Here is a 22,609-nt window from a genome sequence, read left to right as displayed (position 1 = left end):
TACTGTCTTGTTTTTTATTTTCCAGATTAAAAAAAACCACAATGCTGTATTCACAGTCACATTTTTTTCATTACCCATCCAAATTAAATTAACCATTTCCATTCATTCTTCTCACTCACACCAAGCACAACAGTAAACATTTTTTATGACATGATTCAATTCTTCCATTCAGGCCACAGTTTGATGTCCAGTATGTAGTGAAACACTGACATTCAAATAAGCACACCTGAGGAACGATGCACACAAAAACACAATTTGTGTCCCTTATTAGTGTCAAGTGTGAATTTGTGTTCAAATGCACAAGCACACCAATCCACGCAGTCCTTAAATGGTCCGCATCTTCATTCCTTGAGACAAACATTTCAAACCCCAGCCAGCAAACACATAAACCGCACACTCCAACTGTGTCAAAGGAGGAAGTCATTGATTTTTTTTTTTGTTGTATTTGAAGTTCAAAGATCAGCCGTGGCTGCGCATACGAGGCTGCTTTTGCCGCCGCGGTTTCAAGATGACGTAGTGCCGATAGCTGGTGTGGCGCTCAGATAGGAACGGGATGTAGAACGCTCTGAAGAACGGAGAGGACCTAAAAATACATAAAAGTGGCCATTTTGAATTCCGTTTGTATTTGTTTTATTATTTCTTCCGTGGATTTTAGACTGTATCAATAAATGGGTGCTTTTCACATTTTCTGATTTTATTTCCTCCTTTTACTTAATTGATCATCTCAGTTGCTCTTTTATGTTTGCCATTATTGGATGATTTATATTAAAAAAAAAAAAAAAAGAAATATATAAAATGTGTTTATGAGGGATGCTCCGGGCTTTATGCTGCCAATTCCAACAGCCATGATCCAGGACTGAAATTGGCTAGTACTAATACCGATCACATGGATTAACTAAACAGCACATTTTTTCAATTAATTTATGATGGATGTTATTGAGTGCTGCATAAGCAGGACAATTTCAAGAAAATGGATGGATGCATATATTGTGTGGAATGTAGAATACCTGGAGGCTTGTAGGAAAGGCTTATAAGCAATGACGTTCCACTCCTCTTTATTGGCTGCGTAACGTGGCTCATGTGGCGTTTCTTCTTCTGTATCGAGGTCTACCAGGTAGTGGCACTGCCGCACATCTACCTGCATGGAGCGACTCATTGGTCAGTAATTGTTGCTGCTAATACGGGAAAAAAACAAGTTTGTGTGTGTCACTTACATATCTGCTGGGCTCCTCCAGGTTCTGGTCGTTCATATTAGCAGGGATGATCTGTGTGGCCAGAGAATCGGACGCATACGGTTGAGGGAGCTGACCTTTGAACTCACTTTGGATGAAGTGTAGTTGCCAGCTGGAGATCAAGAAAGTATCAGTTAAATGCATCATAATACATACATAATTCAATTAACAAAAATGTCCTTAATTGTGAAAATAAACAATAACATTTTATTAGTGTGTAATAAAACATGTGTACTGTATTCCAACATCATTCCTGACATGTCACAATGAACATGAGTCTGATGAATCTGAATCTTGTTGAGGAATATGCATGTTGCTATGGGATAATTTTTCAGATTGGGGAACGTCAATCCATTCAGTTTCCACCAGTTGGTGTTGTAGTTTATTTGTGGTATTACAATATAAATAAGTTATGTAGTGTAGGAATCATGGATACTGACTTGTGTGGGAGAAGGAAGCTGCTCGGGAAGCGGTGCCACTCCTTGCCCACACACACACTAACTGGTCTGCCTTCGGGGACTGAGTGCAGATTGGTAGCCTTGGCAATGCGGTGAAACTCTGGGTATAAGTCCAGAGGAGCGTGGTAGCCTGTACCGTGGAAAGAAAATACATCAAGCCAGGGTACGGAGATGACTGCGTCCTCACACACATACCTCTGAAGAGAGCGACAGAGCGGGAAAGTGACATCACACCGAAGACCACAACTGCGCTTAGTGCCAGCCAATTGGAGGAGACTGTGTAGTGCTCCAGTCGGTACCGGTGGAACAGGAAGTGGTAGCATTTCTGCAGGAAGGATAATAAATGAGAAAATGCAGCTCTGATGGTCGCCCAATGCTCAACGTTATGATGGAAACACACCTGTAAAGACGAGAGGGCCACTGCGCCACTGAGGCAAATCAGAGGGTAGATGGGAAAGAGAAAGCGTTCTTCTTTGTGAGGTTGGGTAAAGAAAATAAACATCCACAAATACATGGGGGACAGAGTCAACCAGTATGGACGGCCCAGGTTCTGCACTGCAGGAAACACACGAGACAAGACATCTTACCAAAAATTTGTTAAAATTAGTAAAATGTCCTTGAATTATGACTTGAAAAATTACCCTTAAAATTAATAAATGTTAGATAGTGCAGCTTCAGGGCGATGTGAAGTGGATGCTAATATCTCATTTTAAAGTCTTATGCAGTGATCATATATCACATCTTAAGTAAGTTTCATCAACTGTAAAAAATACTACTTCTGCTTGGTCTGTCAACCACCGATGGGTTTCTAAAGGCTCGACTACTGCGTGATCAAGACAACAGCTTCAACACGGAGATGCCAAGAGCGACAACAAAAGACAGAGAGACTGACAACATGTGTGATGAAGGAATTCAATTGTGAAGAAGAGGATGACTTCAGTGGTTTTAGTTTCCAGGAGGAGGAGGAGGATAGCGGTGACATAATGACTTTTCTGGTAGGCTACTCTTTAACCAGCCGGATTACATGTATTAGATACACCTGGTCTAATGTGGTCTAGAGCAGGGGTGCCCATTATGTTGATCGTAATCTGCCGGTCCATCGCAAAGGTTGATTGGGCCAATCACATGTGACATCCACATCATATGACATCAATCAGCTGACATTAAGGTCCTCTCCTGATTTGCTTACCTTATTTTCTCTAGGGTATTTGAGGGAGTTTGTATTATTGAATGTTTTGTTTAATTACACTTGTTAGTAAACTGGCAACTTATACAACTTGTGGTCCTTGATCTATTTGCACATTTTCATTACACTCCTTTCCGAACCCGGATCTGGTCCAGTACCATTATTGGTATACCGGTGTATACAAGTGCTACACATGAAATCACAAGAGCAGCTATGAGGATTAAAGGGGACTGAGAAAACTCTGCAGATAATCTAAATTTATGGGCTAGCTGCTCACCATTAAACTTGTGGAGGAGTGTTTCCATGAGAACAGTGAGTGGCAGGGAAAACAGTGCCAGAACAAACACCAGGTTGAAGTTCAAAGCCCCGTTCATAAAGTAAAAGTGCCATGGCTCTGTTCCTGAAAATAAAAACACACAAAATACCAGTTAGTGCATTTGGTAGCTGGGCCTTCAGTGGGCCAGCTAGAATTTTTTTGGTCAGACACTGACAGCCAATATCAAAAATAAAGATAGTAAATATTTGCCATTGTGGGGTTCAAACCGCAGTAGCCCATGCAGAGGGATAGACTCTTAAGCGAGCACAGGAATTAACACATGTAAACTAACAGCCGTGACTGCCAATCAAAATTGAGCATCATTATCATCTTTTAAAAATTAGGTTGTATGTGTATCAAATTAAGTGACTGATCAGTGTGAGACAAAAACAGTAATTCATGCTTCTGTGAGAAAATATAAACGTTGTGTATTATTAAAGCAAAACAGATACAACAGATACATTAAGTTGGCTTGAGGCTTCCTCTACAGGTCAAAACAGGTAATGCAGCTTTAAGAAGAAAAGCTTTCTCTCCTTTCAGTACTTTTTAGTTCATAGTGTAAAATGTATTTAACGACAAAAATTAATCTTTAAGCTCAACTGAAGTGTTATGGATGTATAATTAGTTCTTTCAATGGGCACTATGCCACTTCTGACTCTTATGTCTAGTACTTGTGCCAACATGATATAAAATATGACATTAGAGGTGCTTGTTAATTACCATAGAGATCGGGCCCATGTGGTGTGAAGACATTATAGAGTAGAATATTGAGAGGGGCGATCACCAGTTTGCCATAAAAGAAAGAGTCCACTGCTACCAAGGGACCCTGAAAAAAGACATTTAAAAAAATATTTGCATTTTGCATACATTCAGGTCGAACTCTACTCGTACAACGTTGCATTCTCTTACCAGTAAAACCAACACAGCGACAGCTGACCAGGTGATAAAACTCTTCCATTGCCGCTTTAACACCAGAAGGTCAAAGGCAATCGGCACCCTGTAAAGTGAAAAAGTGGTTAAACTATTTATTATAATATTATTTATTATATTAATTTGGAATCTTCAGCTGATAAAAAATTATGACGGCACCCAATCAGAGCAGAGAATGGCCAGGCAACAATAGCACCAGCAGCTACACCCATTATGGCCAACGGTGTGGAGTCCCGGAACCATCCTGTCATGGCGACCAGCGTGGTGTACATGCAGAAAGAAGATGGCAGAAATGCTGCAGAGAAAGAAGAGTCATCACAAACAGAAAACATGGGATTTCTACTCTTGTGCTAAATAAAATGGAAGAATTGGTGGATGAATTTGACCAACCTGCAGATGAGCAGAACATTCCAGAGCTCAGGAAGAGAAAAGCAAACATCAGGCGGCCGACGTGCAAACCAAACTTCTTACAAACGGCCCTGTGTCACAGACAAACTTGATTAGGTCAAATACTAGAGCTGTATCAGAAATTCTGAATGTTCAAAAATAATGCTTAGCTTTTCATCACACTCATATACTGAAGCTAAGAAAGGAGATTGAAATATTTGAAACATGTTTCACTGAGATGGTCAACTCACTTGTAAAAATAGAGCTCACAGACGCAGCAGGAGAAAGCAAGGACACACCGCACAATGTAGAACACCAAAACCTGCAACACAATTGTAACAACACAACGTTATTGCTGATTGATGTCATAAGCGATGGGCCTGTGTAGATGCATACCTTGTTTGTTTGTAGTACATGGGCGGGCAAACAAGCCGGGAGAGCATGCAGCCACAGGTAAGCATAGGACCTGATTGCATACAATGGAGAATATTCCCAAGTTTGCATCCCTGTGCCATAAAGCAGGTAGTGCATCTGTCAGAAAAAAGTTATCACAACTATTACAGGCGTTAAAAGCTCAAGTACCAAGCATGACATTATATTTAAGCCTCGCTTTAGGTGTCTTATTTTGCACTCACCGGTTCCCAGTAGTTGAAGGTCTCATCGCAGTCTGAGATGTTGCTGAGTAATGCTGCACAGAACCGAGCTAAGAGCAGACATTTAAAGGCAGTCGAGCCTTCCGGTGCCCATACCTGACCACCGCGACTTATTGACCTGTGGAAGAAGAAGAAGAAGAACATACAAATTGCTAAATAACTTTTGCCAGCCACAATATTTGGTGCACCATCAAGAGTTCAATCACATCACAGTGTAAATCAAAAACCTGACTCTGGAATGACACTGAATCACACTGGGCTGTGAATTCAGTTCAAAACATGTTTGCAGCTGATTTGTTATACTTAATATGTGTCAGATCTGTTATATAGAAGATATTTGAGTAGCATAGTTTGCAGTAGACCCTTAAAAACAGCATTGTTCCTGTCATGAGCAATCAACAAGGATCTTATGCAGGCATTTTAAACAATGAATGCAGCGTTACTTGAATTTTGCACAAACGGGTTGCCTGGCAACGCCGCTGCTTGCACATTTAGAAAACACACTCCCACACAAGTTGATTGACCCAAGTTTGAGACAGTTAGATGCAGACACATAGCCATAACCACTGATCCATTCAGGAAAGGGTCACACCGATGCGTGGGTGGGACTCAGGAATAGTATAACAAAGTAGGCACTTCCTTGTTCAAGATCTTCTGGCTTTCTCCTTTGAAGGGCAGAGGTCCAGCACTGGACTGTAATGCTTCCGCACTTGACAGTCACTTTGTTTTAATGCTCATTGGATGCTCTGAATCCGAACAATCTACAAATTACTAAGCTACTGTTTTTAATTTTCTGGCCAGCTCCCGTGTCGCTTCCTTCACGTTTGTTGAAGACTGAGCGGGACTTCTGCACCATCCATTTACCTCCATGCACGGAGGTGGGGTGGGGAGGAGAGGCAGGAGCCCAGTTCATTGGCTCATACAGAGTGATGAGTGAGATTTCTGCGTCAAAATACCAAGAGTTATAGTGCAAATCCATTCTTTAACAATATGAACGATGTTTGTTTTTGATATTGTGCTTCAAGGAAATATGTATATATTAATAATAACGTTTTTATTTTAAATTTATAAAAGTTTATTATATATTTTTTTATAAAGTAGTTTTCAGGTATAAGCTTAAAATTTGTGAAGCTCAGATGCCATTACATATATTCACCAGAAGGGTGTGCTTTTTTCCCCTGCAGCATAGTACATCATGCTAATTATATGCAAAATTGTGACGTCATCCAGGGACTTCTACGACGGCCAATAGGTACCTTTCTTACTGAAAGGTTGCCAACAGTACACATAAACATCTCAAACAACCATATTTCTGCGATAGCTAAGCTACACACTCAATAAAAACAACCCTTTGCAGTGTTTGATGAATGCAGGACATGTTGACTGGGTCTTACTTTATAGCCAACATATTATAAATGCTAAGTACGGGAGAATCAATGACCAACTGAGGCCAACAATGCAAATGGCTATGAAGCAGAAGCAAGGCATAGAGTAGGTTACATTTTAAATACTGTAAACACATGGCACTATTTCACTGAGTTTTTAAAATCACTGTCGTTAGGAAATTGGAAATAACTCAATAGCTAGCTAGCTTCTCGAGGTGCCAGACAGCTTGGGACGGGCATGTCAGCACCGGCGTGTCTACTGTCTCTCCTCCCGGCTCGTACTCACTCTTGCCGAGTGTCTGTAGCTTTGCTCTCATCGGCTCCTTTCTCCTCTTTCGGCAACCGAGCCTCGGTGGACACATTGACATTGTTCGCATCTTGTCTGCTGCCTCGTCTGGCTCGCTGACGGAGCGCCTTGGCCGCCATGTTTAAAGGCGAGCCTCCAGCGTCAGCCCTCGTTTATTTCCGCCAGTGTTCGGCTGCTAACAGGTCACATGTGAATCTACTGAACTCGCGGGAGATGTTCGGCCCCCAATAACTTATCCACACAGAGAAGTGTGGCTCCTACAATAATTTAGTTGAAGACAAGCTATCAAATATTCAAAATAAATACAATTGTTTATTTGTAAATACATATGATATACTACAGGAGTCTTGCATATATTGAACAGTATACTGAATACAGTTGCTTATCTTTGTAATTTTGGCTATAGATTATAGCATATCCTTTGCATATTGCAATTACAGTACTTCTAATGAGATTAAATAATTCACTGGTATAACAAGTCCCATTTGAAATATTCAGCCTGAATTAAACATATTGTAAACACAGTTTCACAGCATTTGACTAGTTTTATGATGTAATTTACAATTCCAATAATAAATATTTAGCAGCTACCTGATTGTGACTTCCAAGCATGAGGAAAGGAATGACTCCAAGCGTTTGTGAAACTGGAGGGCTTGAGTATGAGACAGTGCGTGTGTGTGCGAGTGATAGATGAGTCTGTAGCAGTAACTGGTCTGGCACAGGTCCGGATGTGAGAATCTGTCAATGAGTTTAACATGTTCTACTGTCCCACAGGTGACCTCTCGGACCAATGCATGGAACTTCTTCTCGTCCCACGTCGTGCCAGTCCAGAAACTGATATCAAAACTGAAGAGCTCAGGGAAAAGGGAGAAAGGGGTGAAAGGCGTTCCAGGCGATGGGCGGAGCTCAAACTGTTTTGAGAAACGCGGGTCACGTGTCCAAAGTAGCCGCCAGTCTGGGAGTGTGAACATGAGCACAGCGAGGAGGTCCAAATTCAAAGACACAGTCAAGCTAAGTTGGCTACTTGTGCCACTTGTGAGTACTTTACCAATCAGTCCCATTGGCTGGGCCATCAGATGCACGCCTTCCTCTTTGCTAACCATGGAGATACCATAGGGAGCTAGCAGCGTCTCCAAAGTTTCCTCAAGAATCTTTGCTGGCTCGTATTTTTTAAGGAAAACACCACTTAGGAGGAGCTCGTGAAAGACAGGCTGAGCCCAATGGTTGATGGGAACATTGTGGAACACCAAACCACTGATGCCAAACAGCGAGCTTTTCACACCATTCAATCTCTGTTCATCTTCCACTTCTGTCTCTCCATAAAATAGAAGCTCCTCCATATGGGGGCGCAGTGACGGACGCAGCACATAACCAGTATTCTCCCCCTCAGGGTCAGGTGAGCACATGGACTTTCTCCCATCTAATACCTTACAAGTCCTCACCTTGTCCATTCGCTCTGAGCTAGCACAGTTCTTCCTGATGTCAGAACACGCTTTACCCTCTTCTTGATCTGTGGAGCTACAAGCCTCACAGTCCAGCTCTTTCTGACAGGCATGAATCCAGTAGCAGAGTGTATTTTTAATATCAGGGCAGCATGTATGCAGCTGTTTAACCGTGAGGAGGAAAGCAGGAGTCTGTTTCGCCATGGAGACCTCCCACTTTTCCTGTAGTGTTTCGAGTAGAAAGTCTTGCACCAGTTTGACAGGATGGCCAGAATCTGATGAAAGGAACTCCCTGAGGAAGGAGCAGAACAACAGAGTAACCAACTAGAAGGGAAGTGTCTGTAGTGAAGGCCAAGGTTAAACAATCCTAATTCAGATCAACATCTACTTGACAACATATACTCATAAACTTTAAAACTTGCTTTAGTTCATGAGTGGACCAGTGACGTGCGGTCAGGGGAGGCCAACAACCCCCAAAAATTATAACATGAAACTAATATGAATACCTCTCAATTGAACTGTATTGTAAATGTATTTTCTGTCCAATTGTCCAAAATGGAGGATTATAACAGAACTCTTCCCAGAGAAATATAGCATGCATGTACTGTACTTCATATACAAAGTAAAACATAAAACCACAAATGTTTTTCAGTTTATAAATGAATAATAATCCATAATCCATAGATAATACATAATCCACAATCTTGCTAACAGAAGGTTACGATACCTGGACATGAAATCACTGAGCTCTGCTGGTATGCTGTACTGGACCTTCTGTCCTTCAACCACTTCCTCCACTTTACACACTTGAGGGCAGCTGAAGGGAATGCTGCGAGTGAATACATGGATCAACGCGTTCTCCAAATGAAAGCCTTTATCCTGGCTCCTGTACAAAATGGAATTCAATATTAACTACCACTAATTAAAAAAAACATCCAAACACATATTTAATAAACTGTCATCAAGGCTGTTTTAACACTCACCTTAACATCTTACCTGTATCCGGTGCACTTGTAGCTGTGGTATTTCTCACTCTGGAAAGGGCGGACGTCACTAAGGATGAGTTGCGCCTCTGCTGCCATGGCGACCACCTGCCAGCTGTTGTGCCACTCTCGCTTTGGCTGGTCAGCCAGCGTCCCGCCTTGTCCGTTACACAGGGAAATATGGACCTCCCCGTCTTCAGTCAGGACTTGAATGCAACTGGAACGATAGTGACACAACAGAAATTTGATTTCTGATTCTGTGTTGATTGTACATTTTACTTTGGATAACGTAAATATCATAACAATATTGGACTCGTAAATCCCTGTTAATTATACCTGAGGAAGAAGTCTTTAAGAAGTTGACGGTTCTTTTTAACACCACTCTTCCTCCCGCAGTGTGGGAAGTTAAATACCACACGGTCAAATACATGACCCTGCAAGGGCACACTTTCCTCAAGCTTTGTGCTGTCCACCTCGAACAGCACCCTTCCACCTGCAAGACACACGAAAAAGGTGCAGAATGTGCAGGGAAAAACACACAAATAATCGAAATGATCATTGACGCCAACCCTCACCGGAGTCCTTGATGGTCTGAATGTTATTAGATGCTCCCTCCTGCCGCAGTGCCTCCTCTTGGGACTGCAGACAAGTGGCCGTGACGCTCATCTGCGATGGAGCTTGCAAGCTACACAAAGCAGCGGAAAAGGAGAAGTTCCCTTCTCCCACCAGCAATACTGACATTGAACGAGACATCATCAGGTTGTTGTTTTTTTAAGTAATCTCCCTTCGTCCTCGAAAGCAACAGAACAAGGGCAAGTATTAGTACATATACAGAATTAATTCACATATGTTCTATCGCCATATTTTAGTATGAGTAATTCGTTTTTGTCTGTCTTGTGAGATTAAAATCCACTTGACCTTTTTCGTGATTTACGGGGAATAATCTCACCTACAGCGCCTGTGTTGGTATGCCGTGTTTCAGTTGTAGGAGTCCGGACAGGAATCGAAACAGTAAATGTTTTTTCTGCACTTCTAAAAAAATAAATAACATTTATAAATATATAGATATACGTACCTTATTAAACCCTAATTTTAAACATTGAAATATATTCAATAACATCACTTTAATTTATGCTTACCCGTAAATACTGTATTTCAGAAACAAGTTTTCACGTGGCTATGTTTCTAACAGGACACATTATTGAGTGACACACAACAGCTAAAGGACCAACCTCTTTCCATTTTTTTTAGCAGCAGCTCGTCATATTAATTCAGCTGACAGACTTCCCAATGTATGGCAACCAAATTATCCCAGGAATATAAGGTATTTATTTAGCAAATTGAGGTAGGACAGCAGAACAGAAATAATACTTAGACGGCGCCTTTGATGATGCTAAGGTCGTGCAAGCTAACGGTACTGATGTTACACTCGTCATCCCTGTAATTGCTACAAATATGTTCATATAATATGTTTACATAGACAGTATTCTTAAATCTGAATGCTTAAATGAACGGGCATTTTGTTGTCATGTTGCTCGTCCTACACATTAAGCAGAAAGATGTCTGCACAATGAAGTTAGGACCTTAATTCTTTCCTTTATACCGTTATCCTATCTTATCTATTTTGGTCTTGTAACGGAGATCATTACATCACCCTGCCGTGTCTTAATTTGTATATGAGAGGTTGTGTTTGGAAAATCCAAATATAAATAAAATATATCCTGTGTTTTCCATAGGAAGTTTTTCAGCCCCATGGGCAGTGTTCTGGCTTTGTCTTCCGGTCCGGGCCACCAGAACTGGCCATTTTCCACGGACCACCCTCCTTCTCGCTGGGATGCACATCCGGCTCATTGGTACAGCCCGCCACGCTGGGAGAGGAGAGATGGACGGCTACCTAACCCAGGCAGCTTTCACTCCCTACACAGGAGTTGCAAAGGTATTTCTTGTACAAAATTGAGCAATAATGATCATAATAATTTCGAAAAAAAATGTGATCTGAATGTGAATTATAAGCAAGAAAATCGTTGTTGATATTTTTTTTGCAGAATAGTCAGTGAATTATAAAGCATATTTGTATGTTCAAAATATCCTTTATGACCAGTTTTCCCTTCTATGCCTCCAGATGTATTTCCTCAACAGATTGAGGGAGTCAAGATGATTGTCAACAAAACTCTTAGCAGCTTTTTCAAGGTGATGCTTGCCTTTCATATTTACTGTGATGCAGCCACAACATTAGGTACACCTAATATACCTTAATACCAAAAATTAAAATTTTGCATTCAGGTCAGTACTGTAGATTGTGTACTTAATGCTGATCTTGGACTGCATGATACAATGTGTTTATATATACTGTAGCCTTATCTTAACTGTCATACATGCCTATGTTTGTAGGTCAGTCATACTCTCCACCTCAGTGCCGTCAGTCCTTCATATTATCGATTCCATGTGGAACATCTGCAATCTGACGACTACAGCAAGGACAAGGTCTGGTACAAGTCACCATTGTGTTGTCATTTCTGTGCTTTGCTTTGTTTAACATTGTCTATCTTCTTCTGCCTGTAGGATGCACCTGCATTAATTGGCGAGATGGATTCCTCAGGCAGTCTGAATGCTCATGCTCTGCTGCATCTCACTGAGCGTGTGCGAGCCAGATCCGTGTTCCAGGTAAAAATCTTTCCATTTTTATTTTTCTCCTGTCACAGAACATGAAGTGATTTCCCACAAGTAACTAAACAGTCTAATTTACTTTAGACCCAGCAGTCACAGTTTGTAACGTGGCAGTTTGAAACCGAATACAGAGGGAGTGACTTCACTGCTGCTGTCACGGTGGCTAACCCAGATGTTCTTAGAGAATCAGGTGAGAAAATAGCAGTGCCATTCACCAGACATTTTATTACATACACATGCACAATCGTAGGCTTAGTATTTTGTGCAGGTGTACATAATTTTGTCTTGAGATAACAATGAGTCATTAAATGTATTTTGTTTGTGGATGTGTTTTTTGGGACAGTTATCCTTGTGGCTCACTTCCTTCAGAGTGTGTCATCTAATCTGGTGTTAGGAGGGGAGCTTGTCTACCACAGAGGCAGAGCAGAAGAGGGTGGAATCCTTACACTGGCAGGACAGTATTCAAGTGGGGATTCTTTCATTTAATTGAATGTATTTTTTTAAATGTTTGGTGGAACTCACAGTACTTGTTCACCCCGTTTTGTTTTCAGGCCCAACGTGGGTGGCAACACTGAATGCTGGGAAAGGAGGAGCCCATGCTAGCTACTATCACAGAGCCAACAAACATGTACTTATATCTAGTACCTACATTATCTGACTGACTTACTCATATCTAGTACCTACATTACCAGACTGACCCAAATATGTTCGGATATATATATATATATATATATATATATATATATATATATATATATTCACCACGTTGTGTTTTACAGCTTGAATTGTAAGAAACAATTGGAAGTTCTTAGTGAACATATACGAGAAGCATGTTCATTTTTGAAAATAGCTCGTCTTAGCCGTAAATACACATCCTCCATACACACGGAACACACTTCTGTGACCGTCCTTCAAAATAAGTGCGCCGTTACATATGCAGTTGGACTTGCATGGGTGACTACATCTTCCTTAATCACAAGCACAGGCATTAGTTTGTTAAAGATTTAGTTGCAGTGTGTGCAATGGCTGACATCTAACATCCCGTTAGCCATGAAGAGTTAGCCACTCTGTTACCAATACACAAATGTGCTTGACAATTTGTGTATTTCATGATATGGCTTAAGTTTTTTTTAATCGTGATTAATGCATTTTATCCACAGTTAACTCTTGATTAATCACAAATAGGCACGTGACAGTAGGGCCAAACAGTACATGCGCATGTTAATTGCATATTTAAAAAAATAGCTGTTAGGGAAAATCCTCTTATCTGCAGATCAATAATATAATGGAAGTATTTGAATTAATGAAGAATTTTTGCTTACATATTCTCAACAGATCCAAGTAGGGGTGGAGTTTGAAGCTAGTACCAGGACTCAGGAGACCACAACCTCATTTGGCTATCAGATGGAACTCCCAGAGGCCAACATGGTTTTTCGAGGTATGCTAGATAAAAAAAAAATGTATTCTATTTTTTAATTCTCATAAACATAACTTAAAATGCCTGTTGTATGCCTGCAGGTATGATTAACAGTCGGTGCATCATAGGAGGCGTACTGGAGAAGCGCCTGAGCCCGCTCCCTGCCACTCTGATCATGGGTGCATTTGTAAACCACCGTGGTGACAAGCTGCAAGTAGGTCTTGGTGTCAGTGTGGGACAATAGTCCACTTTTTCCCTAGTGGTTGACTTGTCAGGGAAAAAAACACCAAGATACCTGCTTCCAGGTCTTCATCCTGGGACTCTTGGGAGCTGAGTACCAGATTGTCAGATCGTTTGCGTCTTGAGTCCGAGAACAATTCCTGAATTCTTGTCTTGCAATCTACCTCTAAAAAAAGGAGGAGCGTTATTTTATTATTGGGTTTTTTTTTGGTTGCCGTCCAATTTAATGGGAATAATTAGTTGAACTTACTAAGGGACACATTTACTAAGAATTTTGTTACAAGAGACTGTAATGTAAATAGAGACTATCATGCAACAACAATGCTATTGTTATGTTTTTGCCCATTACTGGAATGTTTGCTAATTTTCAGCGTATTACAACACAATGTTAATATAATTTTAACTTGACAAACTTGCTTTTGGGAGACGATATCCTCTTGTCCCACTGGGTTAGTACAGTACTGTTGGCTTTTGTGCTAACATGAGTGAACAGGAAGGACAATGTGTGGGATTTTCGCATAAACACTCCAGTTTGAAAAAAAAGGTTGTGTCCCCAGAGGACCCAAAATATTGCTGTGTGTGTGTGTCAACAATGCTACCGTGTAAAAGTATACAAAAGGTGCTGTTATAGACCAATGAGAGGACCAAGTATTGAACTATATGAAACATACCGTAAATGCTCTAATTATAGCCGGTGTGTTTATTTACCTAAAACACAAAGGGCGTTCATTTGAAGCAACTGATAATTGTATAATTGTATAACATGACTTTTTAAAATGTTAATAATGACTTGGATGGCTTTCTTAGATAGCGCTCTTTGACCATATCGCCATTTATTCACAAGTATACAACAGCAGTAACAAAACCAATGTTGTAATAGTGGTAAGGGGCAAACTGCTCAGCCAGCATTATTACCATTGATGAATTCAAGTGTAAGATGAATGAGTTTCATACCAACAGATGAGAAGCGCAAACGACATTTTAAAGTGCACACAGAGCGAGATAAAGCTGCTAAATGATGACTTCAAATGCATTCAATTACATTGTTTATTGACGCGGTGGTAATTAAACACCCCAGCAATTTTTTTTTTCGTTAGTAGACCACACAACAGGCAACTCTGTGGTAGATAGACCAGAGGCGTTAATTGGAGCAATTACGGTAAGTGGCAATACTGTATCATACAGTATGATGCAACCTGCACTACTGCACGCTCGGATTATGTGTTATTTGCTTATTTATATGTTATTTAACAGAGCGGCATTGAAGGGATTAACTGCATATTTGGAAATACTTTAATAAACTATGTTATTTCTATTACAGTAACTGATTCTTTTTTTAAACAGCTTTCATAATGGTGCCGTATAGTTCTACACCATTGAGCATTATCTATGTAAACTGTTGATACATCTGATACAGTTTATGCGGGAATGTCTGACAACAGTCCTGATTGTTGGAAGTGGTTTGTGGAAATGTCCACTTAAATTCAATTCAAAGTGTTGAAATATGTTTAAAATACAGTGGAATCTCGGCTTTCAACATGAACATGAAACATTTTAAAGGAATGATACTGGACAGGGCGAACGGACTCGTTTGTAAGTGCAATATTGTCTGAAAACCGAGGCAAAACATAAAACAAGGTTTGTAATAAGATTTAGAAACAGGTTAAACAAAGTTGTCCACAAGATCCAGTTAAACATTTTTAATATAAAGCCATAATAACGGAACATATTTCTGTACTGTACATTCATAAATACAAATATATATAAACATTTTGTCGTTACTGATATTTTGTCACTGTACAATGGCAACCGTTCTGTGTTATTTGTCTCTGAAAAGAGAGGAGAAGAATCCTTTTCCTGCTTCGCCTTTCAATTTTAAAGACTTGCTTCTTTGGAGTCCTCCTGTGCTCATTTGCTCCCGCTGCATTTGTTTTATTCGGTCCTCCTCCTTTTGCAGCACCTGCTGATTGATCACTAAGCGCATGTCCTCCTAGCACACAAATTGTACAGATAGTGGGGAAAAATGTGGTCACTTCATTAGGTACACAGTGTAATGAGACACAGCAGTGGAGGAGAGGTATTCAATTTGTGCATTTACAGTCATGGCTTAAAGTTTATGGAGTGATACAAGTATTGGTTTTCACAAAGTTTGCTGCTTCTGTGTTTTAGATCCTTTTTTCAGATGTTATTATGTTCCCCAAGCCACTTTTGCCTATGGAAAAGGAATTTTTCTTCACCAAACTCTTCTTGGATGTTTGGGAGAAGTTGCTTTTCCCTTGCTTAGCCCTTTTTGTGCTAAACAATGATGATGGCAGGTAACCATGGTTAACAGAGGAAAAACAAACATTTCAAACACCACCCCCCTTTTAAAATTTGCAGTCTCTTACTCAATGAGGATGAGAGTCATTTTAAGCCTTTGTCCTCGTCAAGACTTTCTTCTATTGTTAACCAGAGAATCACTAACATTTGTGGCAGGGCTGAAATGCAGTGGAAATGTTTGTTTTGGGATTAAGGTCCTATTTATGACAGGGAATTATCATCGTAACATTCTGGCATGTATGAAAATTGCTATTATAAAAAATTAGGCAGCAGTCTCAGTGAAATTCAATATTTATTTTATATATTAATATATTAAACAATTTGGATCACAGAGAGTAATGCATGACAACATCCATGGGATGCCTGGTAGGATGCATTGTGGCTGTTGCTCCCTTTCTATATGTTTGTAAAAACAGAAGTTCTAATATACCTCTTGTAATGTGAGTAAATGTCAGAGTTTATTTCAGCGTACCTGCCAAGCATCCAGCTCTTGAGACAGCGCCACCTTATGTTGGATGGTGTTGAGAAGCTGATGGTTCAGTAAGTCTTTCTCCTGTCTCACTGTGGTCAGCTCATTCTCTAAGGAACTGTGAATTCATGTGATGATTAATTTAATTCACTGTGATTCTTAAGGAAAAACGTGGCAAAGCATCACCTGTAACTCGGCTGTCCGGGATTGCTGCGAAACGGCTCCATTTCCTTCGTCAGTAAATCCAACTCTTCTTGTTGGTGTTTCAACTGACAAATGTGAAGATAAAAGTCATGGAACATTTGAGTTGTCTGTGACACACATTGAAGTAGAGCTGCTGATAACAATCTTATCTGAACCAGTCGATGTTTCCCTGCATAAACTTTGACAAAGAACCAGTACTGTACTACATTTGCAATGATGTGCATACTGCAAAAACATTGGGCTGAAACTGAAACCTCAAACCTGGTATTTGTTGCTTGATAGATAAATATTATGAATAAAAATTAATTTAAAATTCATATCTCAAACTCTAAAACCATACACAAATAATTGGAATTGGAATTTGTTGTTTGTCGACAGGCCATTGGTAGTGTAGTGCCTGGCGCTTTAACACAACACAGGATATGCTGTATTGCAGGTGGATGGGTGGAGTTTAGATGCACAAGCGGACCTGTGTGTACAAATTGTGTCGTGTTTGTATTCATAAGGCGGTTGTAATGTACACAGTTCCAACAGACCTCTTCTTTCAGGGCTGTTATCTCATCATCTCTTGCTTGCAGCACCACAGAGTGTGCCAGGAGTGCATCTTTGGCCTGGTTAGAGGGAAGTTGCGGTTACAGTAGAGTATGACTTCATATTACATGAGCTGCAACAAATATTATTAGAAGTGAATTTATTTACGGGTTAGCTTAAAATCAGCAAGAGCAGGGTGTCAGTGCAAGGTCATTAGTGGTTAGTACACACAAGCACATTCATTAGTTGTGTCCAGCAGTTGGCACTCTGTGTATGGGTGGATAGTTTGTACCTGGGATTGCTGAATTTCACTAAGCAGTGACAAAGGTTGTGTGTGTGTAATGTCCAGGATGCTATCTTCTCCCAGGCTTAGGGCATTTTGCTGCAGAGAGCGATTCATGGTACGCAACTCAAACACCACCCCTTGCTCCTGCTCTATCTACACAAACACACACACACACACAAAGTGACACAGAGACACTCAAAGACCTATCACAGCAATCACTGGCTTGGTGTGTTAGTGGATTGTTGTTAGTAAGCAGTTGAGAGACCACCCATGGCCACCCAGATGCTAACCTCCGCCTCTTTCTCCTTCAGCTGGACCTGCAGATCTGACACTCTGTCCCTCAGGACATCTCGCTCGGAGCGCAGCCTGTCGCTGTCCTCTTGGGAGGCCTTCAGCTGGGCTTCCATGTGTGTCAGACGCTCCTTCAAAATGCGGTTCTGTATGGAAAGACGAGGTCAAGAGTGAAAACAACTGAATGGAGGAACACTTCCGACTGAGAGGTAATCAATATAGCGACTGGACTGCCATTGGTACAAATACTATTACATTAGGAGGTTATGGTCATAGTTTGGTTGCAAGGGCAGAAAATTATTTCCATGAAATTTATGGAAACTTTATATAAGAGAAGTATAGCTGCAGTTTGTGAGATGGTCAAACGTAGGAACTTTCCATTGTAATGATTGAAAATGTGTTGTTATTATTACTTTCTGGTTTATTCATCAATACTACTTGAGTAATGTATTAATGTGTTCACAAAATATTACTACAGTTAACTCCATTCAGGAATCTGGTTTTAAACTGCTATAAACTAGCTGTAGCTTTGCAAAGTTTGACTTTATTCCAGTAAATTACCATAAATGCCCATTGATTCCCATGAATTCCCATCGAAAGTTCACTTTTCACATATTAACAGCTTTATTTGGAAACAGTGCTGTATATACAAAATAATACCATTAAAGGGGACATAATGTGATACTAATTTTCAGGCATTTGTATTGAGTTCTGGACTCCTATATAACAACTACACACGATAACCCGCATGGAAAGCTCCTCCAGATCTAGATCCTCCAGACTCTGCACCTCTTCCTGCAGTGTTTACCTGGGTTCCCTGCCTCCCGCACAAATGTCTGTGTAATTTACTCCACGCCGGCCCTGATTGGTCACATTCCCTTTGCTCGCTGTATGTACACTGTGTGTGCGATGCTGTATGCACACACAGATTGTCCCTGGGCATGCCCATATAAGGATGTCCATGTTGCGTTGACATCAGTAGAACTCAGTGTTAAAACAGAGGAAGAGGAACGGCATAATAAGCCCCATTTAAAATGAGTTGAGTGATAGGAACCAGGCATTTCAGCAACCATTTCAGTATAACGTCTCAAGGAACAATACTATAGAAATGAAACCTGGTTATACTTTAGAGTAGTCAGTGTACAGCTTGTATAGCGGTATAGCTTCACTTGCCACTGAAAATGAGTCAACATACAGCCATTATAGCCAAGGTGTCCAAAGTGTGCATATTTAGTGTGATCATTGTTATCTCGCACTGGCTTAATTCTCGTGGGCATGACATTCACCAGAGCTGCACAGATTGTTAATGGAATCCTCTTCTATTCCTCTATGATGACATCACTGATGGAGATGGTGAATGTTACACACCTTTAGCTCCCTCAGCAAGGTACTTGTCATGTTAGAGGTGTTTGGGCTCCTTATAATGTTGGAAAATGTCCACCTAGGGATGGGATCATGCTCTGCTTCACAATTTCACAGCATTTGTTGGAATTAGGCTGCAAGTGGTTAGCGCGCAGGCCTCACAGTGAGGGGACCCGAATTCAGTTCCACCCTCGGCCACCTCTGTGTGGAGTTTGCATGTTCTCCTCATGCCTGCGTGGGTTTTCTCTGGGTACTCCGGTTTCCTCCCACATTCCAAAAACATACTAGGTTAATTGGCGACTCCAAATTGTCCATAGGAATGAATGTGAGTGTGAATGGTTGTTTGTCTATATGTGCCCTGTGATTGGCTGGCGACCAGTCCAGGGTGTACCCCGCCTCTTGCCTGAAGACAGCTGAGATAGGCTCCAACAGCCCCACAACCCTCATGAGGATAAGCGGTAGAAAATGAATGAATGTTGGAATTAATGTTTTTGTCAAATGAAACACAGTTCCTGATTGCTGGCAGCACTCATGCAGCCCCAGACTATGACGCAAGACATTATCTTGCTACTCATGTTTAGTGGCAGCTATTTAGATAATAATGGCTGTGTGTTGACATTTTCATTGGATAGTAATTCGCTAATGCTGTACATAGACCACGTATACAAGTTTACTTTCTGTTGTGTTGTCCCTTCAGAAGATGTCAAAGTACCTCTGCTTGTGTGTTTTCTAATTGTGTGGAGCTGATATTCCGGCTGAAAGAGGACTCGTCCATCTCGTCTCTCAGGGTACGAATCTCAGTCCTCAAGTTATGTTCCAGCGTCACAGCCTATAGATGAGTGGGAGAGGGAAAAGTTGAATCTTCAAAAGAAATAGAGACTCCCCGAACCTGTTTGCCTGCATTGCTTCTGCTTCTGAATGTCCCGGTGCTATGTTTAGCAGTGTGACTGCATCATCGAAACATTCTCACCGAGACTCAAGGATCGAAAACCTGCCAGATGGGTGATTATGTAAACCAACCTCTGATAGTTGCTCCACCAGGCGCTGGTTGTGATTGGCTAACTGGGTCAGCTGTTCGCTCTCATCTCTTCTCCGATCTCGACCGAGACACTGATGACGCTCGAGCTCGGCCCGTAAGGCGGCCAAATCTCCGTTCAGTTCGGCCTCCTTCTGTCCGGATGCTAGTTCGTTCATCTCCATCCTTCTTTGCAGAACATGCTTCTGCTGCTGTAACGTCTGAAACATGGACCGTAGTGTTATTGTAATATCTAAAAATATTTTTAAGCAATATAATAAATAACAAAGCAAAATTGAATCAAATGAAAATCATGCATTCATGTATTTGCCACTATAGTAAATATATTATTTTGTGCAAAAAGAAGTTTTTACATTCAAGTAATAATTGTACATTTTAAAGTTATTTGGAATTAATGATGAAAGCACAACATTTTTACCATTTAAATGTTTTTATACTTACCCATTAATAAAATTCAGTTAAAAATCAAAAAAAAAAAAATAAATAAATTTGTGATTTGTTGTTTCAGTGAGGAGAAATCTTGTTAGTAATACTTAAATACCAAAGACATTAAAATAACTTATTAAATTAAATGATGCATTTAATGACTTTCTTATATTGACTTTTAGTGAGTAGTTACTTTTATATGTGATACTACTTTAGGCTTGGTGATTATGCAACGTGTCAATGGGTTGTTTTTAAGAGGGAGGATGGAAATTATAATTGCCTTCTAATGATTTGAACTCCTTGTGTACTAATAATGTACACTCAACGGCTGCGTAAGGTACGGATACACAATTTCAAGAGATTCCATGCAAGAGCTGTATTAACATTTCCAACAAAGAACTGTATAACTATACAGTACAGTAAAATAGACATAAATCTTACCTCCACCTCCCTGTCTTTCTCTGCCAGAGCGGCGGCCAGTTCCTCATTCTTCTCCAGCAGTGCCTGTCCCAGCTCTGCTGCCAGAATCAGGTCTGTCTCTATGTCTCCTCCAGTATCGATGCCGCCGTTAGCCAACTTGGATGTGGGGAGTGCGAAGGAGAGAGAGATGGAAGAGGATGACGAGAGAGGGAAAAAGGAATCCTCCAAACTGGGGGAAGGAAGACTGTTCTTGGGGGTGAACATGGTCAGTCAGGAGTCAGGAGTCAGTCGGAGGACATCGTCACAGGTCCAAGGAATAACTCTCATTTATTTCCTGAAAGGCTTTGAATGGTGTGTAATCCAATTAATCCATGTCCTTCCCTGTGGTGCTGATGCTGGTATCATTCAATCCTTCCTGTGTGGGCAAGCACACACACACACACACACACAGTAGATAATGAACCAACTGTAAATACAGGACAGACAAGATTATGAGGGTATCCCATTAGCTGTTTTCTCGTAATCTAATCTCCTCCTTTGTCTGACTGCTTTTGGTGCTTTTGTTATGTCCTGACCGAAATTCCAGCTTCACTATTACCAATGTTTTGTCTCTGCCCCCCTACCCCTGAATTCCACGTTTATTGTCCTCTAAACACGTCACAAAAAGTCAACAAAAGTTCCTTCAGTATCTGTATTGTTCTATTAAGGATAACAAAATACAGTAAGGTGTTTCTAACTACTTTTTATGAATTAAACAGATAATCATCGGACATAACATTAGGTGCACTTGCACAATTTGTGGCCTGTGTTGTGGCTGATGATTAGAAAAGACATTTAGAAATACAGTAGTTGTCCTATGAAGTTAACACACACCTACAAATTCTGCCATTATATTTGGTGATGGTAGTCGTTTATTTTATTCCAGAAGATGTGCTTAACAAAGTTACCCTAAAGTACATCACATGTTGACACGTGTTACACTTGGTTACACAAGTTTGTGTGTCTTAAAAGAGTAAGAAGAAGCAGAGCTTATTTAATAATCTTCTTAACATCTCAGCAGTTACTGATAGTTTGTTCTGTTCCTGTGTTGCCCCCTTTTCTTGTGGCAGGCGGGGGGATAATAAAGAATGTGTAATAGTGAAGCTCATGTACTCTATCGATAGTGTATTCAGCGATAAATAAGTAAATGAGTAACAATAATAATAAAAAGTAAAGATAAGTACAGAATTCCAATCCATAGGTCTATATTACAGGACTCAAAGGAATATTGTAGTGAATAGTTGGATACATTATAACTAATAATGAATTCAACATGAATGGTATATTGTCTTCTGAATATTGCTACAATATTGTCATGTTAAAGTAAATTTTAAATATTCTGAAATTGTGATAGATGTGAGCAAATTAGCAATAGAACAGAGAGTCAGTCTTACCTGAAAGTCCAACTCACGCTAAAGTGTAATAGTCTTCCTGTTTGGTGAGTGTGTGTGTGTGTGTGTGTTTGCGCAGGAGAGGTTCAGCTGGTTCCCTTGGCAGTGGAACCATACAGAATGTAAATACACATGGAAGCTCCACCTCTTGGACTACAGAGAGGGAAGGAAGAAAGGGAGATAAAAGTGTGAGTGGCAAGAGGACACCTAGTGGCTGAAAAGGGAAATAATT

General features: G+C 40.5%; 4 protein-coding genes across 8 annotated transcripts; 1 reads left to right on the top strand and 3 right to left on the bottom strand.

Annotated features, from left to right (window-relative positions):
• Positions 1-8: 8 nt before the first annotated feature.
• On the bottom strand, positions 9-7,027 carry alg9 (ALG9 alpha-1,2-mannosyltransferase). 2 transcript variants are annotated; one of them, XM_058086275.1, is made up of 15 exons: positions 6,834-7,025; positions 5,145-5,280; positions 4,906-5,040; positions 4,761-4,831; positions 4,513-4,601; positions 4,282-4,417; positions 4,102-4,189; positions 3,913-4,018; positions 3,154-3,276; positions 2,091-2,245; positions 1,886-2,015; positions 1,673-1,820; positions 1,215-1,344; positions 1,008-1,138; positions 9-583 (listed from the first exon to the last, which is right to left on the bottom strand). In XM_058086275.1, exons 1-15 carry the CDS (start codon positions 6,971-6,973, stop codon positions 460-462), a joined length of 1,842 nt encoding a protein of 613 aa, XP_057942258.1. In that variant the 5' UTR covers positions 6,974-7,025; the 3' UTR covers positions 9-459. The 2 variants fall into 2 exon arrangements, with proteins under 2 accessions (XP_057942258.1, XP_057942257.1); XM_058086274.1 differs by having other exon boundaries at positions 1,886-2,245; positions 6,834-7,027.
• Positions 7,028-7,210: 183 nt separating this feature from the next.
• fdxacb1 (ferredoxin-fold anticodon binding domain containing 1) lies at positions 7,211-10,289 on the bottom strand. Of its 2 annotated transcripts, XM_058086277.1 has the most exons (6): positions 10,229-10,289; positions 9,855-10,070; positions 9,616-9,772; positions 9,293-9,496; positions 9,024-9,182; positions 7,211-8,588 (listed from the first exon to the last, which is right to left on the bottom strand). In XM_058086277.1, the coding sequence occupies exons 2-6, from the start codon at positions 10,033-10,035 to the stop codon at positions 7,442-7,444; spliced, it is 1,848 nt and encodes a 615-aa protein (XP_057942260.1). In that variant the 5' UTR covers positions 10,036-10,070; positions 10,229-10,289; the 3' UTR covers positions 7,211-7,441. The 2 variants fall into 2 exon arrangements, with proteins under 2 accessions (XP_057942260.1, XP_057942259.1); XM_058086276.1 differs by having other exon boundaries at positions 9,855-10,264.
• A 179-nt stretch (positions 10,290-10,468) lies between these two features.
• si:dkey-71l1.1 (uncharacterized protein LOC569883 homolog) lies at positions 10,469-14,923 on the top strand. Of its 2 annotated transcripts, none has more exons than XM_058086287.1 (10): positions 10,469-10,603; positions 11,016-11,215; positions 11,402-11,469; positions 11,671-11,763; positions 11,842-11,943; positions 12,031-12,136; positions 12,290-12,412; positions 12,498-12,574; positions 13,282-13,384; positions 13,465-14,923. In XM_058086287.1, the coding sequence occupies exons 2-10, from the start codon at positions 11,032-11,034 to the stop codon at positions 13,605-13,607; spliced, it is 999 nt and encodes a 332-aa protein (XP_057942270.1). In that variant the 5' UTR covers positions 10,469-10,603; positions 11,016-11,031; the 3' UTR covers positions 13,608-14,923. The 2 variants fall into 2 exon arrangements, with proteins under 2 accessions (XP_057942270.1, XP_057942271.1); XM_058086288.1 differs by having other exon boundaries at positions 10,581-10,693.
• Positions 14,924-15,209: 286 nt separating this feature from the next.
• Positions 15,210-22,489, bottom strand: bicdl2 (BICD family like cargo adaptor 2). Of its 2 annotated transcripts, XM_058086284.1 has the most exons (10): positions 22,381-22,489; positions 20,969-21,362; positions 20,086-20,301; positions 19,778-19,894; positions 17,703-17,849; positions 17,419-17,565; positions 17,132-17,206; positions 16,578-16,660; positions 16,395-16,509; positions 15,210-15,593 (listed from the first exon to the last, which is right to left on the bottom strand). In XM_058086284.1, the coding sequence occupies exons 2-10, from the start codon at positions 21,209-21,211 to the stop codon at positions 15,423-15,425; spliced, it is 1,314 nt and encodes a 437-aa protein (XP_057942267.1). In that variant the 5' UTR covers positions 21,212-21,362; positions 22,381-22,489; the 3' UTR covers positions 15,210-15,422. The 2 variants fall into 2 exon arrangements, with proteins under 2 accessions (XP_057942267.1, XP_057942268.1); XM_058086285.1 differs by lacking the exon at positions 17,419-17,565.
• Between the last annotated feature and the right edge of the window lie 120 nt (positions 22,490-22,609).

Source organism: Doryrhamphus excisus, chromosome 11 (assembly GCF_030265055.1).
Source record: "Doryrhamphus excisus isolate RoL2022-K1 chromosome 11, RoL_Dexc_1.0, whole genome shotgun sequence".
Lineage (NCBI taxonomy): Eukaryota > Metazoa > Chordata > Actinopteri > Syngnathiformes > Syngnathidae > Doryrhamphus > Doryrhamphus excisus.
This window is presented reverse-complemented; position numbering and strand designations above follow the sequence as displayed.

Excerpts from the sequence above, each read along its gene's own strand:
- alg9 (XM_058086274.1), bottom strand. The coding sequence starts at position 6,973 with ATGGCGGCCAAGGCGCTCCGTCAGCGAGCCAGACGAGGCAGCAGACAA. Across the intron at positions 4,019-4,101 it reads TCGCTGTGTTGGTTTTACTG|GGTCCCTTGGTAGCAGTGGA; the intron begins GTAAGAGAATGC and ends GTCTTTTTTCAG. Across the intron at positions 2,246-3,153 it reads ACTCCTCCACAAGTTTAATG|TGCAGAACCTGGGCCGTCCA; the intron begins GTGAGCAGCTAG and ends TGTTTCCTGCAG.
- fdxacb1 (XM_058086277.1), bottom strand. The coding sequence starts at position 10,035 with ATGATGTCTCGTTCAATGTCAGTATTGCTGGTGGGAGAAGGGAACTTC. Across the intron at positions 9,497-9,615 it reads CTTAAAGACTTCTTCCTCAG|TTGCATTCAAGTCCTGACTG; the intron begins GTATAATTAACA and ends CTATCGTTCCAG. Across the intron at positions 9,183-9,292 it reads TACAAGTGCACCGGATACAG|GAGCCAGGATAAAGGCTTTC; the intron begins GTAAGATGTTAA and ends CATTTTGTACAG.
- si:dkey-71l1.1 (XM_058086287.1), top strand. The coding sequence starts at position 11,032 with ATGGGCAGTGTTCTGGCTTTGTCTTCCGGTCCGGGCCACCAGAACTGG. Across the intron at positions 11,216-11,401 it reads CCTACACAGGAGTTGCAAAG|ATGTATTTCCTCAACAGATT; the intron begins GTATTTCTTGTA and ends CTATGCCTCCAG. Across the intron at positions 12,137-12,289 it reads AGATGTTCTTAGAGAATCAG|TTATCCTTGTGGCTCACTTC; the intron begins GTGAGAAAATAG and ends TTTTTGGGACAG.
- bicdl2 (XM_058086284.1), bottom strand. The coding sequence starts at position 21,211 with ATGTTCACCCCCAAGAACAGTCTTCCTTCCCCCAGTTTGGAGGATTCC. Across the intron at positions 19,895-20,085 it reads TGGTGGAGCAACTATCAGAG|GCTGTGACGCTGGAACATAA; the intron begins GTTGGTTTACAT and ends ACTCATCTATAG. Across the intron at positions 17,566-17,702 it reads TGAAGGAGAAAGAGGCGGAG|ATAGAGCAGGAGCAAGGGGT; the intron begins GTTAGCATCTGG and ends GTGTTTGTGTAG.